Source organism: Metopolophium dirhodum, chromosome 1 (assembly GCF_019925205.1).
Source record: "Metopolophium dirhodum isolate CAU chromosome 1, ASM1992520v1, whole genome shotgun sequence".
Classification (NCBI taxonomy): Eukaryota; Metazoa; Arthropoda; class Insecta; order Hemiptera; family Aphididae; genus Metopolophium; species Metopolophium dirhodum.
In genome coordinates, this window is record NC_083560.1 from 106,973,107 (window position 1) to 106,992,835 (window position 19,729).

The 19,729-nt window shown below is 25.5% G+C and overlaps 2 protein-coding genes across 2 annotated transcripts; one reads left to right on the forward strand and one right to left on the reverse strand.

Annotated features, from left to right (window-relative positions):
* Positions 1 to 636: 636 nt before the first annotated feature.
* On the forward strand, positions 637 to 8,063 carry LOC132933654 (zinc finger protein ztf-16). The gene is made up of 4 exons (XM_060999921.1): positions 637 to 951; positions 2,086 to 2,786; positions 2,859 to 3,105; positions 5,496 to 8,063. Exons 2-4 carry the CDS (start codon positions 2,173 to 2,175, stop codon positions 6,096 to 6,098), a joined length of 1,464 nt encoding a protein of 487 aa, XP_060855904.1. The 5' UTR covers positions 637 to 951; positions 2,086 to 2,172; the 3' UTR covers positions 6,099 to 8,063.
* A 3,521-nt stretch (positions 8,064 to 11,584) lies between these two features.
* Positions 11,585 to 17,254, reverse strand: LOC132933655 (protein phosphatase 1L). Its single transcript, XM_060999922.1, has 5 exons — positions 17,112 to 17,254; positions 14,540 to 15,055; positions 12,984 to 13,413; positions 12,294 to 12,424; positions 11,585 to 12,198 (listed from the first exon to the last, which is right to left on the reverse strand). The coding sequence occupies exons 2-5, from the start codon at positions 14,993 to 14,995 to the stop codon at positions 11,794 to 11,796; spliced, it is 1,422 nt and encodes a 473-aa protein (XP_060855905.1). The 5' UTR covers positions 14,996 to 15,055; positions 17,112 to 17,254; the 3' UTR covers positions 11,585 to 11,793.
* Positions 17,255 to 19,729: the final 2,475 nt, after the last annotated feature.

A 19,729-nucleotide genomic window follows, 5' to 3' on the forward strand; every position in this document is an offset into this window, starting at 1 on the left:
CAACAATTCAACTAGAGAGTAGAGATGATCGTTTAAATGTGTAAGTGTGTAACCCATATAATTATATAAAATTCAATTAGGTAGGTATAATTTCAAAACTAAGTCCGAGCGCTGAATTCTGACTTCACCAGTTCATCATTATCTTCAGTATGCTTAACTAATAACTTTAAATGTTAAAACAAATAAAAATGCAAAAAGAACGGTTTCCAGTAAAGTAGAAAAGTTCCATTTAGTTATTAAATTTACTTTGTCATGATTCTATATTTTTTTTTCTCATAATTTTTTACTAGGCAATATCTAAAGGGCAATCTAAAAGCAAACTGTTACAAAAGTTAAACAGTACGCTTATTTGATAATATATTTTAAGTACACAGGAAATCAGGAAACACAGAGTGAAGAGACCTCAGTGCCAGTCAGTGGCTGTGCCGCTGTGGAAATACTTCTAAATTTCTAAAATATCAACATTGACTTTTATCCTTATCATCAGTTTGTTTCAAATCACAAAGAATATCTACTGCAATCTAGCGGTCGACGTTGCATCGGCCTACAAAAAAAAAAACACCTGATAGATGCACCTTGCTAGTTTTTTGATAATCATTTATCAGTAATTAGTTTTTAGGTATACAGAAGTGAATAAAATTATTTTTTTACCATTATTATTTTTTTTTTTTACAATTGTTATGTTATACAATAAATGTAGGGAATTACTTTTGTTTACAATTTGTTTATATTAAATTAATTATGCGTTATAAGTCAATAGTTTTAATTCCGTTTCTGTTTAACCATCACTGGACGCATTAGAACATTTGTTCTCATTCCATTATTTTATTTTGTTTTTGCTTAATTTAGACATTTATTGCCCAATCATTTATTCTTTAATATAAAATATAAATGATACAGTTTTTATATATTGCTTTTAATTGTGATCTGGATGCTCTATGTGATTATGTGGTATGTTCTGTTTTATTTTACATAAAATTGACCTAGTTTCTAGGTATTTACAAGTATTCTGATATTGCATTCTTGCCCAATATAATCAGTACACTAACCTACATAACTTTTACCTAACTTACATAGTTAACATGACCTTAATGTAAATCATTTTATGTATTCAAATCTTATTTTATTTTTACTAATTATCATACAGTTATAACCTCATTTATAACATATTATAAATTTATAAAATATTAAATAAAAAGCTATACATAATATTATTATCATCAAATATTTGTTTGATATATTATGTAGGTATTATATATATACGCATATATTAGGTAATCATTAATTTATTCATAATAATTAATAAGTGCCTAGTACATTACATATTTTATCTAGGTATAATATTTATGATATTTAGTTTTAAATAAATTATTCTATAATACATTTTCATGTTACTTAACTATTTTATAATTTAATATTATGATAATAACACATACCTATATACCTAATGATTACATTGTAAACATGTATACAGATTACTTTAAGGTGTTTAAAATGTTTGACCTATAAACGTGTTTAATAAAAAAAAAATTGTTTTTATAGTAGTGTTTTAAAATTGAAATATTTAGGCATTAAGGTATAATAACTTGTATATTATAGAATATGTTTTTTTATGCTTTTTAATTTTTATTATGATACATTAAAATAGTTGTAAAAATATTCTAGACTCAGTTTTCATACAATATTCCATTTTTAAATTTGAAAAAAATTAAAATGATAATATTATTTCAGTTAACTCGCCATACACCATGTATCTGTTGGATTTTATGTTTTAAATTTTAATGATTATTAAATGTTCAATCATCTAATCCTCCATCAAACAGAAAATATAAATATTACAGTAGATACTTTATTGACTAATTAATTAATTAGATATGTAATACCAAAAATATTTATACATAAAAATATATTAATTATGAATAATAAACATTTTAAAAATAAGTACTTGTTACTTTAATAAAGAAAAACAATGACTTTAAAAGCTAAGAGTTTTCTAGTATTGAATTTAACTTTGTATGACTAAATATAAATATATCACTTAGAAGTAAAATTGTCAGCATGTAATTATACTTTGTTTTGTTTTAGAATCAAATAAAACTTATTTATACTTATGGTAAACGTAATTGGTCTATTTGCAATTTAATTGTTAAAACAAAAAGGCCTTAACATACCATGTCTGAAGTAGTTTCATATACACCCGTGAAAAAGGAATTTGATGTATCATCTGGAAACAATAATGATAATTCAAACAATAATTTTGAAGAAAACGGGGACATTGAAAATGATCAATCTAATTCTAATTATGACACAGTCTCAGATTGTGGAACTTCTGTTCACCGATGTGATAGATGTGATAACTATGAAACTTTAAATGAAACAAGTTTAATATCACACTTGGCAACATGTCAAGGAATAGAAAGTAATAATGAGAATGATTTACAAACAAATCGTAAATTATTTGAATGTGATATATGCAATATGAAATTTTCAAATGGTGCTAATATGAGAAGACATAAAATGAGACACACAGGAGTTAAACCTTATGAATGTAAAATTTGTCAAAAGCGTTTTTTTAGAAAAGATCATTTAGCTGAACATTTTACAACACATACAAAATCATTACCATTTCATTGTCCAATATGCAATAGAGGATTTCAACGTCAAATTGCAATGAGAGCACATTTCCAAAATGAACATGTTGGTCAACATGATATGGTTAAATCATGCCCATTATGTAATTTTAGAGCTAGTTCAATGAAAAGTTTAAGAGTTCATTTTTTTAACCGGTAAAAATATTATTTACTATATCTGATTATAGAAATATACTTTTAATTTTTCTAATATTTTTATATTTACAGACATGGAATTGACCTAGATAACCCGGGTGTTAATGTGATAAATTCTACTTTAACAAACCACATACCTATTGAATACAATAGTGGAAATGTGAGTACTAGTGGAGCTTGTAGTGACAGTGGTGATTCAATTGGAGGAAGTCGTTCGGAAAGTAATGCAACCCCACCAATGCATTTTCTTACACCCCATGTTGAAATATCAATGACAGAACCCAATCCTACAGAATGCTCATCTTTTTCCTCTTCTCAAGTAAGTATAACTGATAATTATGTCACAAATTAATAACTATTTTGACTATAAAATGTAACTATGTGATACAACTAGATAAAATAGTTAATAATTTACCTTATGGTATTAATTTTATTATTTTAATTGGAATTCATTTAGGTTTTTGGCCTAGACCAAAAACATAAAAGTTCCCAAACAATATCTACTAAGAGAGCACTACACCCGCATGCGTTCTCCCTGTTGTACAAACACATAACACAGCAAATTGTAAGCTCAGCAAATCACATTTAGCTCTGTTGGTTTAAAAATTAGAGTGAATTGACCTCTTATACAATTTAAAGGTAAGATTATTATCTAGTGAATCTTATAGGTTTTTTTTAGATTTTAATTTTGAAGTAAGTTATGAGTATTTTAAAAATGCACAAACAATTTACAATTTTAAAATACTTATAATTTGCTTTAAAATTAAATTATAAAAAAACCCCGATAAGGTTCACTAGATAATATTTTTACTACTACATTTTATAAGAGGCCAATTCACTCTAATTTTTAAACTAACAGAGCTAAACGTGATCTGCTGAGCTTACAATTTGCAATGTTATGCATTTGTGTGTGAGAGAGAGAACGCATGCGGGTGTAGCGCACTCTTAAAGAATAAACCAACTTAAAATATTGGAATATTAACAAGTTGGATTGTATACTATATAATATCTTATAAAAATATATTTAGTACTAAGTTAAAGGAATTAAGTATATAAAATAATTCCTCAATTTAAAAATGTATTAGGGATTATTGTATATTTGTATATAAGTAATTATTAATCATTATTTTTTTTTAAATCATGGGTTAATATTTTATTTATAAAATAGATCATAAAATACCTGTGTTGCCTAATGATAGTTAATATAAGTTCCTAATAATTTAAATAACTGATAAATTAAATTTATATAGAACTATATTATACTATATTAGTATATGAATTCAAATACACCAATTTATTAAGTATCTACTGCTGTGCTTTGTATGGTGCTTAATTATTTAGGAAGAGACAAAAATGTATATATCTAAATGGAGTAAAAAGAAAATCACCAATATAATCTTCCCAAAAACTATTATTATAATTATTTTTGTAGTTGTATTGTTCTAAATTGTCTTGTTACATTAAACATTTTACATCTTACACCAACTATTATTATTTTCATGTGAATCACTGCTTTTAGGACAAAGTATTAATTATTCCAATGTCTAGCTATTTATGTATAAAGTGGTTCGTATCACTTTTGTATAAGTTGTTTATTATTCTTTTACATTTTTTGAAAAATATTTTCTTTTTTTTCTATGTAAACAATTAATTTAACTGAGAAGAGTATAGTTTTTATATGATTTTTGAGTAATCTTAGAGTAAAATCACCTTTACAAAAACAATAGAAGATATTATTTATGAGGGTTTATCATATCGTTTTGAACTTTTGAAATTTAATGTGACTTAATATTTGATTTTAAAAATAAAAAAATTTGTAAAATTAAATGGATACTAAATTGTTTTGAAACAATATAAGGTAAATTGATTTGTTGTACTAGGAAAAATAATATTCACTCTAATTTTTGTAACAGGTGATTTTACTCTAAGATAACTCAAAAACATAAAAAAAATGCTTTTGCGTGAATGCGTTTTGTCTATATGGGTTTAGTGGCATATTTACAATTTCCTTCTAGGGGTAACATCAGAAAAAAATTTGGCACATCAAATAAACAGTCAGCAGTTTCCTTTAGGTTCCTTTATTCGTTATATTACATTTATGTAAAGTGCACTAATATAGGCTAATTACTAATTTTAAAATTCTTTGTTTCATTTTTTATACTACACAATAAATAATAATATCCATTCTTTGGAGTTTCTGGGCTATATCATCCAAAAAATTTTTTGTATCCACATGGATATTACAATGGATGCTTAGTATTGCCAAACCATTTAGCTTAATATTCTGAATTAGTTAATACTCAACTAACTTAGTGATAATAATTAAAATTATTATGATAGCTTCTTATTCTTATAAGAGATTGATGAAGAATATACACCTCATCTGCAAATATAAAAGTGAACACTGAGCATAAAATGAAAACACGCTGATATTGAATAAAAAACAAACAGTACGCTGACATTCTCCTAAATTAAATTATACATTTTACACGTTTATCATTTCTGATATTTTTTTTTATATATATATAGATATATATAATATTATTTTGTTCCTTGTTAGTAATTTATAAAACTTAAAATAATAGTTGTTTATAAGTGCTGAATTATTGGATGCACATATTTATTTTAATTTCTTAGTTTATACATGTTAACTTTGTTAGTTGTTAGACTTAATATATATTTTTTTAACTTTTATTTTGTTGTATTTAGGTTAATGACAATAATGTAAAAACGGAACCTATTCAAAATTTAAATAATGATGATGCTTCACAAGATAATGAATGTCCAAATTCTCCACAGTCAACAGATTCAAACTCTAATATGTCTACATTACCAATATTAGCAGGAAATAATCGACAAGAAGGTGAAGTAAGTACAATCACACCATCTGTTTCTCTCATTCCAATAAAACAAGAACAAGGAGATGAACATTTAAGAAAAAATAGTTCAAATAATGTCCAAAATGGAGAAACTGAGTCTGGACGTTTTCAGCCAGCATCAAGTTTATCATCATTAATCAAAGTATCACCTCTAAAATCATTGTTGCGTGATGAATTTAAACGTAACATAAATATGAATACCCCTGAATTATCTCAGCCTCATAACACAGATCCTGGTATTTGGAGGTACATAGCATTTCAAAAAACATTACAATGTTCCTTTTGCGGTATTACATTTCCAGACCAAACACTTTACTTTCTTCACAAGGGGTGTCATTCTGAAACAAACCCATGGAAATGCAATATTTGTGGAGAACAATGTGGTAATGTGTATGAATTTAACTCTCATTTATTAAGTAAAACCCATCAATAACTTTTATACATTATTTATTTCCAAAGAAAATTTATTCATATCATCTATAATGTAATGTTTTAGTACTTTAATTAACAATGAATCTAATTAGTAATAAGTGATAACTAAATTAAAATACTTCTAAATATATGCTACAATATTATATTATCTCTAATAAGATGTATACAACATTCACAATATTTTTGATTCATTGGTTTTGCCAATTTAGTATTTGAAAAAAATAAATTTTTATTATAAGAGTAAAAAATACAAATTTTTATATTCAATTTTAATTTACCTACCTATTTGATTTACAAACTAATAAAATTAAATATAACACAAATTATGATTCTCTATTATAAATATACGACTGATAGTCTTTATTCATCTTCTTGTATGGTACCTATTTATATTTGTTTATCAACAATTGAATATAGTATTAATTACATACCTATCAAATCAAACCAAACAAAATACCATAATGTATTGGGACATTATCATGATTTTAAAATATATATCGTTGACAGTTTATTAATTTAATTAATGTATTTATTTAAATTTCCTTCAAGCACAAATATTTCAAATGTATTTTTTATTTTATTCACCTAAATAAAGTATTAAAAATATAGATCAAGATGGTCTAGTGCACAGGTGTGGTAATTGACATTTAACAAATTGTTCAGTACAGGCATTTGAAAGTTTACACATCAATAAAAATTGTAAATGCCCAATTTTTGGTTGAATTCAATAGAGTTGTATAATAGTCATCTAGTCTTTACTATAATTATGTCTTTTAACATGTTTTAACTTAACAATTACATGAATAATACTAGGTTTTATAAAACCCATAGGTATATACCACTATAATTGATCATTGATAACAGAAACCACATTAATACAAATGTGGTAAGTGAGCACTTGCCACATTTGTGCTAGCAATATTATTTCATTGTTTATTTTGTTGTCACTTACCTTTGTTTTAAGTGACTATACCACATTTGAACACGGTACTTTTTTCAAGCCCAGTACTTATTTCAAACAACAATGCCATCTGTCGGATAAAATATAAAATATACATATACAACATTACCACACACATTAGCACTTACCACATCTGTGCACTAGACCATCTAATACCATCTACCATTACTACTTAGTAGTGGATTGGTAATAAAAATGAAATAATTTAATATTTTGAATAATTTTGAATTGAGAATTTTATTTCTAAGTACATAAAAATATGGAAAAAATTTAGGCGGCATTTACCACTTTTTTATAATAAATACATTATTTAATGATTTTGTTAAAATACTGTTACTGTAGATGTGCACTGTTACTGTAAAGTATATTTACTGAAAATAAGTTATATGAGTTATCTAAATAATTAATTGCAAGTACAAAACAATAATTATTTTATTTCGTTGAGTTATACAATTTTCCGTCCGAACAACCTTGTCAATAATTTTTAACATTAACTGTATTCTAAAATAAAATAACTAAAACTATATTTACATTATATATTTTTGGGAAAATTATGAAAAACATATTTTTAGAAAATTTTTTTAAAAAAGCCATAAAAAAACCTACTATTCGTGATATAATTATTGTGTACTAATTTTTGTAATTATTTATTTGTTTGCATTAATCTGAAAATTAATTGGAATGAATAAATAATTATTTTGTAATGGTTTCTAATTGGGTCGTTTGTTACAGATTGTGGAATAGACCATTGGCACAAATAGGAGGGGGCTAGAGGGCCTTGGTCTCCCCAATTCAAAAGTCAGTACTTAGTACTACGCATATATCATTGTAGGAGAAAATACTAGAAAATATTAGAGGGAGAGATTTAGCCCCCCTCCCCAAAAAAAAAAAAAAAATTAGGCTATTTGCACCTATGGTAGGTATAGACTAAACAACATTTATACATTTATCAATTTATCTTACATTTTATCTAATATAATTTACCACTTACACATCTGCCACCTCTATATTCTATTGTTTTTTTGTTCATGCTAAGTATGGAGAAAACATTGTGACAAAACAATTCACTGTAGTTCTACAGTTTCACGTCACGAAACACCACGGTGTATACATAGTGAACTGTATTGTCACGGCGTTTTCACCATACTCTTTGTGAGTAAAAAAAAGTGGGTAAGCTTACGGCAAATTGGGTATAGTACCTATGAATTATTATATTTATTATTATTTTTTTAAATTGTACTGTTTTATTCTTCAAAATTAAAAATATACACAATGTTTCATTCATTATCTGTTGTATCAGTAATACCACAAATTATGTGAAGGTAAAAAGAAGAAAAAATATATCAGCATTAAAATATTAATTTATTTACCTTGGCTAATAGGCATAGGTAGATTTTTTTACCAATTCAATGCCATTGACGTTTTACAAATTCCAATAATTCGATAATTTTAGAAAAATCTGTATGAACATAACTGTCATAACTCATAAGTCTTAAGTATACTATTGGAAAATTGGAAAATTTTTAGGTGGATATCTATTAATGAGTATAGTGCCGTACTGGAAAATATTCCACCTGCAACTACATATAGTTAATTGAAATAAACATGAACTTTCTGAAAAAAAAACTAGAAATCACAATACATGTATTATAAAATGATTTGTCTATGTTTAGTTCTTTTTTTCTGTGATATATCGTGAATTTTTCTATTCAAATTAATTGCAGGGTGTAAGCAGTCATTTTGTGTTCAAAATACTAACAATTGAAAAATGCACTGTACAACCTAAATGGTGAGATTTGTTAAGAGTTTTTTGGGCCAATTACCAGTCGTTCGCGACATATTAATTGTAAATTATTTAATTCAAATCTTATATTAAAATTTAACGGAATTAAGGGAATTAAATCTGTTGTGACCAAATCTACTACAGAGCTGTACCTTTTTAATTTACAAATTTCATCTTAGGTGGCGTTGGGCTGCTACTTACTATGGTTTATAATACCAATTTTTGGTACATATATACTTGCCGTTAATATCATCATTACTATGTGCAAATTAATATGGTATATTTGTGATAAGGCTGTAGGTATTTTTTAACACAAAACTTGTCAGGGCATCCAATAGTTCAATGTGTATAATATAAGTACCAAAGTAATAAATATACTGCAACTGCAGGCTCGGATAAAGACCAATGGTGCCTATACTGTTAAAAATGTGGTGTCCCTATTTTAAAATCCCTTTGTGACATTTTTTTTTATTATTTTATTTTGGTAGATACATTTATTGTATAATATTTTTACATTTTTTTAATCAATATACATAATGTTATCTTTATTAAACTTGAATAAATCATATGATAATATTTGTAACTTATTGGATATATTATTTGAACAAAAAGAAAAATAATAAAATATGTATACATAAATTTAAAGTTGTATTATGGCCTAAACGATGTAAACAGTTTTATTAAATAACAGTACAATAACTACATAGTTTTAGGTATGGGCACAAACAAATCTATTAGTTTAAAATGTACCATAAACTCTTGTACTTATAACAAAACAAATTGAAAGTAATTTGTACTTTGTATCAAAAAAAATATTTTTGCTGGCGCCCCTAGATCTGTAGTCAATTACAATTTTGTAGGCTACTGCCTACACTGCTTATGCCTAAATCTGGGCAAGTAACTTGACTTTTTTAGTTTCATAATTCTATATTGTGTTTTCATTTTATTATTTTGCATATGAAAATATTGTGATTGAACTCCAAGATACTATGTTCCACAAATCACATTGTAAATACACATTTTTACTTGATATTTTAATAATACATTTATTTTATTTTATTTTTAATAATAAAACATAATAATTCCTATACACACAATTTTTCATACCCTACCTACTCTTAATGAACTTTACTTCATTTATTTGAAATATAAACTGTATTTTGTTACTTGCAAGTATCAATGTATATAGTATTAGGCACCCACCTTTTATTAATATTGAGTTATTGTGAACCAATTCTGATTGCTAGTACAATTTTTGTAAATATATTATGAAAATTTCCATTTAGATATTTGGACAAGATGTTTTAGAGTTATTGTTTTTATATTAATTTATTGTTCTGTATTGTTGCACAATTGTATTTTCGTCCTATATCATATGTTAATTTGATTGTATTTAATGCCATTATTTTTTAGTCTAAATATCGGAATACAGGGTTTTTGATATCTAGATTAATCTTTATTTTAATATTGTAATTATTATGAACAATTCTGATTGTTAATAAAATGTTTGTAAATATATTTACAAAAATTTCAATTTTGTACACAATTTAATTATGTACACAAATTTAAAAGATTTATTTACAATTAAGCATACAACCTAATTGAGATTTTAAGATAAAAAAATAAACTGTTGAGTATTGCATTTTGTGATGATGAAAAAAAAATCTCAAATGTAACATTTATTATTTTTATGATAATGAAATTGTAACATATTATGGTATTATTTTACGGTTTATTAATATTAAATACTTTTAGTTATTCTGTTTTTTTTTAAATTGAAATTATTAATTATATTTTTATAAAATACTAAACCTGTATTATGTGATTTTCAAATTGTGACTGTAAATTCATATTCCGTCCAATCAGTATGAAATGTTAAATTTGACTAGTTTTTAATTATTTATACATTCTTAACTGTTATAATGTTAAATATTGTTAGTTAATAATGTTAATAATTAATAAATGGCAAGTGTTTTTAATATATTGCGTTGAAGTTTATTGCAATAGATTTTTGTTCTAAACTTTTTTTTTTAACTATTCCCAAGGAACCGAAGATGCAATAGATATAAACCTAAAAAATTATATCTTGTTGGAAAATGCTATTTTGCTAGTTTTTAAACGTTTTGTGATAATAAACCCGAAACTATTGACAAGCGGAAATTTAACTTTTTTTGATACTAAATGTACACAACATAACAAATTCAAGTGACTAGAAGTATGATTTACATCTTTTCATATTAGTCACATTATTTGACCTTTCATTGGTTATGTGTTGACTTGAATGATTTTAAATTTTTATTAAATTATTATATTTTATATTAATCAGGAGTATTTATTATTTTTGTAGATTGCCACTAACATTAACATAATATATAGAATATAATTTAAAAACTCGAGACTTGTATAGTATACAAGTTAATTTTATTGTAGGTATTAGCTAGTTTAAAAAAGAAGATAAAAAAGGCCGATAATTGTAATGAATAGTAATATTTCGGCAATGTTTCAATTATTTTAGATTAGGTACTCATATTTTTTTTTTTTTTTCAAACTTGATATTGTAATTTTTTTTCTATCTGTTTTGCAAGGTTGTTAATTCTAGCAATTCTGTGACACACAGTTTCAAAATTATTTATATATATTTAGTAATATTTGGCATTAATAAATTGATTTTATTTTTAATACACATTCAGGTCAGAAACAAATATTGTGCTCTAAAGCCTTATAACTAATAATTTTCCATTGCTATTCATTGAAATACAACATTTATTAATTTAAATTATACAAAACAGTAAACATAACAGTTATATTGAAAAAAAACCAAAGATTAACTTCTTAATATAAGTCACTAAAATAGGTGGGTAATCGATTAAATACAAGATTATATTAGCTTTAAAGGTAAAAAAAATTACAAAATGTTCCTATTGTGTTAAATATGCCTATAATGTTTAACAATTAATATTTACTACCACCATGATCAACTACTTGTGATTCTTTACTCCATATAGGTGGAAATTTAATGACTAGTACAGTAATGTTGTCTAGCGATCCTCTATTAAATGATTGTATTGTTAAGTATTGGGCTCCGTAAAATGAATCATCTATATGTTTTTTAATACAATCTATAGCTTCTTCATTTGTAAATGTATCCCATAAGCCATCTGATGCTAGTATTATAAATTGTGGATCATGATGTGATAAATCAAATGTTAAAACATCTGGATTGGCAATAACAAATTGTTTCTCTTTTAAAGGATAGTCTCCAAGTGCTCTAGAAGTAGCTAATACACCGGCAACTCTCCAAACACCATTAAATGATATAAAACCACCAGCTTCGGCAATACGTTTCTTTTCTCGCATCTAAATTATAAAAAATAAATAAGTATATTTTTTCATTTAAAGCATATAAGGTATATTGTAAAATTTAAATAAATATATATATTTAAAAAAAATACTTGTTGAGGTTTATGATCAAATGATAATGGTATAGCATTTCCTTTCTTATCACACATAACACCTCTTGAATCTCCAACATTTGCAACAAATAATGTAGTGCCTTCAACTAAAACAATGAGTGCTGTGCTACCTAAAATCATGTGTAAGTATATAGATAATTATGTCACATTTACAGCAAAAAGGGGAAGTAAAAAAAAAATGAAACAAAGGGTAGTTTGAATAAAATTGTTATTTACTTGTAATAAAAATAAAATAAAAGGTATTTTTTATAAACATTACAACGCCGCAGTTTAAATCGGCAACAACTCGAGTTACAACAAATTTGAATTACACCATCTTATAACAATTTCAGTTCAAGAAAGCAATGAAATACAGTTAAATTATTGTCCACGAGAGAGCATTTTCAATATTATAATTTATATTATGTTTCATAGAGAATAAATATAGAAAACACATTATACCCAAATACTAATTTTTTGAGTTATTGCAGTTTTGAACTGGGGCGTCAAATTTATATGTACTTAAATTTAAAATATTACCCTATTATATTGGTGCAAAGATCTGTAACTCGTTTAGATTAGATAGGTTCAAAAGCTTAAGAATGTAGTTTTTTTCAACTCTTATTAATTTACCAATTTATAAAAACTAAGGACTAAGATTTTACAAATATAACTTAAATAAAATATTACCGGCAATATCATAAGTTAATTTTGCTGCTTCAATTAATAGTTTGTCAGCAGCTAGAACTTCATCAATCAATATTTTTGAAAAATTAATATTTCCATCTTTTTGTAAATATGAAGAAGGATTTATGATCTCATCATCAACATTTTTTAATGTAGTTATGTCTTTTTTTAAATTTAGAGGGTCTTGTTTATGTTTATTGAGACTAATAACGCTATCATCTGCAGAAACTGTAGGTTTCATTTTTGTAGGCGTAAGTTCTTCAATTTTAGTAATTTTTGTTTTCATTTTTGGTGTTAAATTTTCAGGTGTATTTGAATTAAATATTTTCAGTTCTTCGGTTATATCAGTTTTTTGATCGAGCAATTTTTTTACTTCAATAACTTTGTTTGTAAGATTTTTCATTAAATGTGTAGTTGCATATTCTGCAGCAAACTAAAAATAACTTATTAAACTTCTATCGGCTGCGAGGAGTAAATAATTTTAAATATAGAAATCATTAAAGTTCCAAGATTACATACGTTCATTATATTTTGTATAGCTGTTAATTACACGTTATTCTAAATTTATGAGTCAATCAGAACTTGTTTTATAAAATATTTACCCCATGCGACCAAGTATTGTACCTATTATTCTTAAAGACACAATCTTTAGCGTACAATTCAGGACTACTGATTGAAAAAAACAAGATCTAATTGACTCATAAATGTAGTTAAACATGTAATCAACAGCTATAAAATATATAAAAATATTAGGTAAGTATGAAGTTTGAGAAATTTGTAATAACGTCTATATTTATAGTGATTAGATGATGTATTTAGGTTGGTGGATTATTTACCCCGCACAACCGATAACTATGATATATATATATATATACATACTTTAATTAAAATCTAAAATATACGAAAATGTGAAATTAACTGTGTGACCGATAGAATGTACAAATTTATTTGAATTATTTTACTTTTTAGTATGTTGCATATTTTGGTATGTTCAGTTTTTTGTTTAATTACTTAATGCATTTCTTTCTCTTAAAACTGTTACATAATATTATGTAAATATAAAATTAATGACTAAAACTTTAAAATCAAATAAATAATGAAGTTGAGATACTAATAGTTATAATACCTAGATTTTAATTTATATTAATTACAAAATAAAAACTGTTTTAAGTAAGAAAAATAACTTTTAAAACAGTTAACAATTGTAGTAGAAGTCTAATTTACCATAATTTATTTATAATATGCCAGTATAAGTATTTTATACATAAGGTTACACATATGTTGGTACTCTATTAAACTTAAATTTATATTTAGTGCATTTTAGAAATTAAATAAGTATATTATATTTATTTTGCAATAATAAAGTTTATTTATACGTTTTATGCGAATGAGAATATTCTTTAAATAAATAAATTATATTATAACAATAAACACATTAAAACATTACTTTTAATTAATTATAATTATAATTAAAACCTTAATAGACGTATGGCATGTCTTGTATAATATTTTTTTTTTTTTTAAACAAGCTAATACAAAATAATATTGTTATTACTTACTTCACCACCATGTCCATCAAAAATAGCAAATAATGATATACCAGTGTTCATAATATTAGTTTTTATGACATATCTATCTTCCATTTGTGATCGTCGACCTTTGATAGCATATAGAGCAACATTTTTACCATCAAATTTCCAGTTTTTACTAAGTGCATCTTTTTCATCAACCATTAATTGTTGAAAATCATTAAAACCAATGAATGACAGACTTCGATTAATTTTTTTTAAAAATCCATTTGTGCTTTGAAATAAATTACCGGAGAAAAACAGTAAACAAAGTATTAATGCTAAAAAAAATATTACTTCTGGTTTGGTAAAATAAAATTGCATATATTTCCACATGTTGTAAAAAGAGTTAACTTTGTTCTTAGCTGATGTCAGTTTTGATGATAGTAACTTCATGTGTGTCAAATAAACTTGATATATTATTTTGTCTTCAACACTATCATCCATTACAATTGACAAAATATTTGTTGACCATGAATTAAATGATTAATGTTATTTCAAAAAATCCTGTTGAAAATGTTTAGGATTAGAAATTACTTTAATAGGAATGTAAAACAGTATTGCTTATAATATAAGGTACAAGTTTACAACTAAGGTTTGGAAGTTGTAATAGTATTTCCTATACTTATTTATGTATTTTATACTCAATTATTTAACAAAAGTATTTTTATTTCTCAAGATTTGTGAAAAGAAACAAAGCGCCAATTCACTATATGTTATAGTCTACAACAAAACTTTTTAATGACGCCATATTTTTGTTATAGATATGATGATAAACGCCACATATACTTATTATTTTTCCCCTACTATTAATATCAGCTATTTTAAATAGAAAAAATATATTTAATACAGTTGTCAGTTGGATAATTTATTTTGGATTTTTTAATAATTATTCTCTTATTTTCTCTAATTATTATTTATGTTTTTTGTTATATTTTCTTAGTCATCTTATTTGTTATTTTGTGAAAAGTTGAAAAATTTGAATACCTACTGTTTTTGGTAGTGATGTTGTACGCGATCTACCCAAATAGGTGATCTACCGGTTATTCCAAATTTCCGAATTTCCAAATTATCTTGATAATTTACGACTATTTATTTATACGTTTATATGACTTCCCTTTTATAGTTCAATTAATACGATAAGATAAAATATACGATAGCCTGACGTCCAGACACATCGCCGTCACCAACTCACCACAATCGCCGTCTCTACTACGCCGAAACTACTACCCGTTTTCTACTCGTTAGACAATAGTAAATAATATTTCATTTTTTAATATTTCATTATGAGTTCAAGAATCGGACATGTTTATCATAATATTATTTGTGACGAACAAACATGTGCGAATTATTTAAAAAGCAAACAGTTGTTACCTCAAAATGAAGAAAATCATTTAACGTGCAATAAAGTGAGAGAAGGCGTCAGCTGTGGTGGAGATCTTAAAGAAACTACCAGAACAAGTAAAAAGAGAAATTCGGATGGATCATTTAAAAGAACAGTTACATTAAGATTAAGATTAAGTAAGATATAAAGAAAATACGGAAATTAAATACTATTTTTAGTGGATTTGGGTAGATCACGCACTACTTGAAAACAAGTTTGGTAGATCGCGTATGACATCACTACCCTGTTTTTAATATAATATTATGACTGTTTGGACAGTGGACACATGTATTTTTATAGTATAAAAGTGAACCATTTGTATAAAAATAGTAATGGTCTGAATATCTGAAAGGATTATAATTCTAAGGAATATTTTGAACTACATATTTCAACATTTTCTTTCTTAGTAAATTGGCTATTTTTAAGAAATTTTCAAGTTTTTATAGTTTTAAATAAGTGAGTAATGTATAAGTTTATTAAATAATGTCATACCATTAGTAGCATGTAATACACGTGATAAACAATAACAAACCAACAATTTTCTCTAATTTACTTTTTTTAATTAGAAAATTACAATAGCTACATTATTAATATAATCAACAAAAAACAATGAGTAAATAAAATAATAAAAATTGTGTTCATCAGACAAGTTCCTATTTAGTAACTATTATATTATATTTCTATGCTTATTTCTTTGACCACAAAAATGAATAAAAAAGAATCAGTTTTGATAAGCGAATTTGGGTGACCAGTAGGTAAATTTATCTGAGAGCTTTTACACATTTTTTATTTAATCGGTAATTATTGTCGTTGGCTATTGTGATTTGTGAAAAATATATTACCTTCTTCCTAAATACATTTTTTAATGTTAGAATGTGTTTATACTTAAAATAGTATAAAATTTCAATGTCCTTTGTTTATGTTTATCATACAGCAGCGGCCAATTGGCACCACACAAGATAAAAACAAAAAACAATTCCAAAGTAGACAATGAATGATTGTCATGAAATGTATATAATTTGTTATAATTGAAATTTCATACTAACGATACAGGGAACGAATTTAGATATTAATTTCTTGCCTAGACTTTGCTTTATTTATATGTTTGAGCATAATAGTTTGGTCATCTAGAAATAATAATAGTTCTACCTAAATACGCAAAAAAAAAATAATACTTACAAGAATATGTACAAAATTTACAAACAATAATGTTATTATTATGTTTTTTTTAATCTGCCGTTGTTTAATAGAAATATTTAATTGCACATTAATGTATTTAATGATGTTATACAAACATATATTTCAATAATAAATGAATAATAATTGTGATCACAATAATAATAATGATAATGATAATAGACCAGTATCACATTATCGTGGATGACAGTAGATCACAGTACCCGTTGTTCCCCACAATATCGTTTGGATCAAGGTGGATTTATAAATCCACCTTGGTTTGGATCATGATAAAATGTTTTTTATCGGGTTCGGATCACAGATATCTATATAGTATAGATCAAGGTGAATTTATAAATCCACCTTGGTACAGATCATAGAGTAATATTACTCTATGGTATAGATATAGTAGATTAGTATACACTGTGCGTTGGATCATATTGTATCATAATATATGGTATCTACTATCTAGTAGGTATCTGAGTACCAATGATTTATGAACATTATTATAATCTGGTTCAGAGTTAAAGGAGTAAATTATTAAATAGGTATAGTAAAGGACAAATATAATTTAATTAAAAGGTTAGATTTGATTAAAACGCATGTATTGTCTCCGTATTGCACACGTACAACATATCAAATTTTCACTCACCAGTTTCAATAGTGTGCTGTTAGTTTTGATAATATTAGAGTGAATATTGGCCTATTATAAAAATTAAGAGTAAGATATTTATCTTGGGCACGACGTAAACTTTTATTGATATTATTATTTTTAAGAAAATTATGATCTTTTTGAAACTAGGTACATTTTAAAATGATCATAACTTACTTAAAAATAATCTTAATGAAAAAAAAGACAAAAACACTAAGTCTGAAAAGAAAATTCCGGTGAAAATGAAGAAAAAAAGAAAAAAAGAAGAACGTGCAGAAGAACTACCTAAACTCCCAGAAAAAGAGATACTACACGGTTTTTTTGTTGGGAGAAATATAGTTTTAGACAACAAGCAAATATTCTCGATGATATTTTTTTTAAACTCAATAAAATCGAAAGATTTATTATATTTTTTGTAGGTAAGTGTATGATTTAACTCTAAAGTATCATAGTTATAACAAGTTTCTCGTATTCCACCTATGGTGGATTAATATATTCAATTAATACAAAATCCTAACCTAACCTAACCGTACTAATATCGGATGAATAAAAAAAAACCAAATTTAACCACTTTAAATTATCCAGTCTTCTACCCAGAAGTATAAGCTACACACAAACAGTAATTTATATTTATTATATATATATTGACAAAAAATAATAATTCAAATCAACAAACATACCCGATTAACCAATAGCAACCAATATATAATACACTGTTGTGCCACTGTTGTATTTTTTACATCCAGATTTCCTACTTTTCCAGTGGATTTTCCTAGTTTTTTTTTTCATAGCTGACATTAAAAATTTTAATAGAAGGTTCCCAACAAATTTTTCTACTTCTATCAAACAGAAAAAGTTCACCGGAAAGTCACACTATTTATAGCTATGAGATATTTTCGATTTTTATTTATTTTTATTTTTACATTTTAAATTTGATTATTTATATCATATTCTATATGCTAGACTGACATAAGTACACAACGACTCCGCTCACAATCGTTTTTCGTATACAATAATTTTTCATTGAATTCAAATATAACACATCCATTACAACGACATCTTCGACAACTACTGTACAGCAGGGCGTTACCTACTTGTCCACCTTTTTAACAAAAAAACCACATAAATATATACCCAAAAACGTCAAAGTATGCAAAATAAATGCACAGTTATGTATATGAATTGAAATATTCCATAAAATGATAGGCTTAAATTTTTGAAATATACTCATATTTATATATTGTTTATTATGAAAAATAAAGTTTATACCTACTAAAACAGTAAAATATCATATTCAAATGCATTATCAATCATCATTTTGGTATACTTTGATAATATGCTAAATCAATCACATTTTCCTACACAATACAAAATAGTAAAAAAATGACATTTGCAAGCATTTATATAATATGCATTAAGAGGACGTCACATCCGTATGTGTTGTCTCCGTCTTACAACATGGCAAAAAAACTATTTTGCGCGAGACAACTTTTATCTTTCTGTGTTAGTAGTAGTGGCTCCAAAATATCTGAACATATTGGGTAGAAAATTATCTATGCAGCAGCGTGCCTATATTTTAAATAACATAAATACAATAAAAGTAATTTGCTTCTAAACATTTCGTTTTTTTGTTTTTTTTATTTGCTTATAAAAAATGATTGGGTAGTGGTATTTTAAAAAAAAGCACGCTGTTGCACAGATAAAGTTGATTTTGTCTTTAATTGTTATGAAAATTTGGTAGAAAAGTTGTCTGCGCAAAATAGTTTTTGCTATGTTGTAAATTTGTTAGACGGAGACAACACATGCGGGTGTGACGTCCTCTTAAATTCATAAAATACATGCAACTAGCTGATCCCGTCCACTTCGTTGCCTGTTAAATGTACCAACTCTATATGACTCAAACTTAGTTTGATTGGATTAAAAACTTTATGAATTTTAATTAGCGTGTTTGTTTCCCCACCCCAAGAGG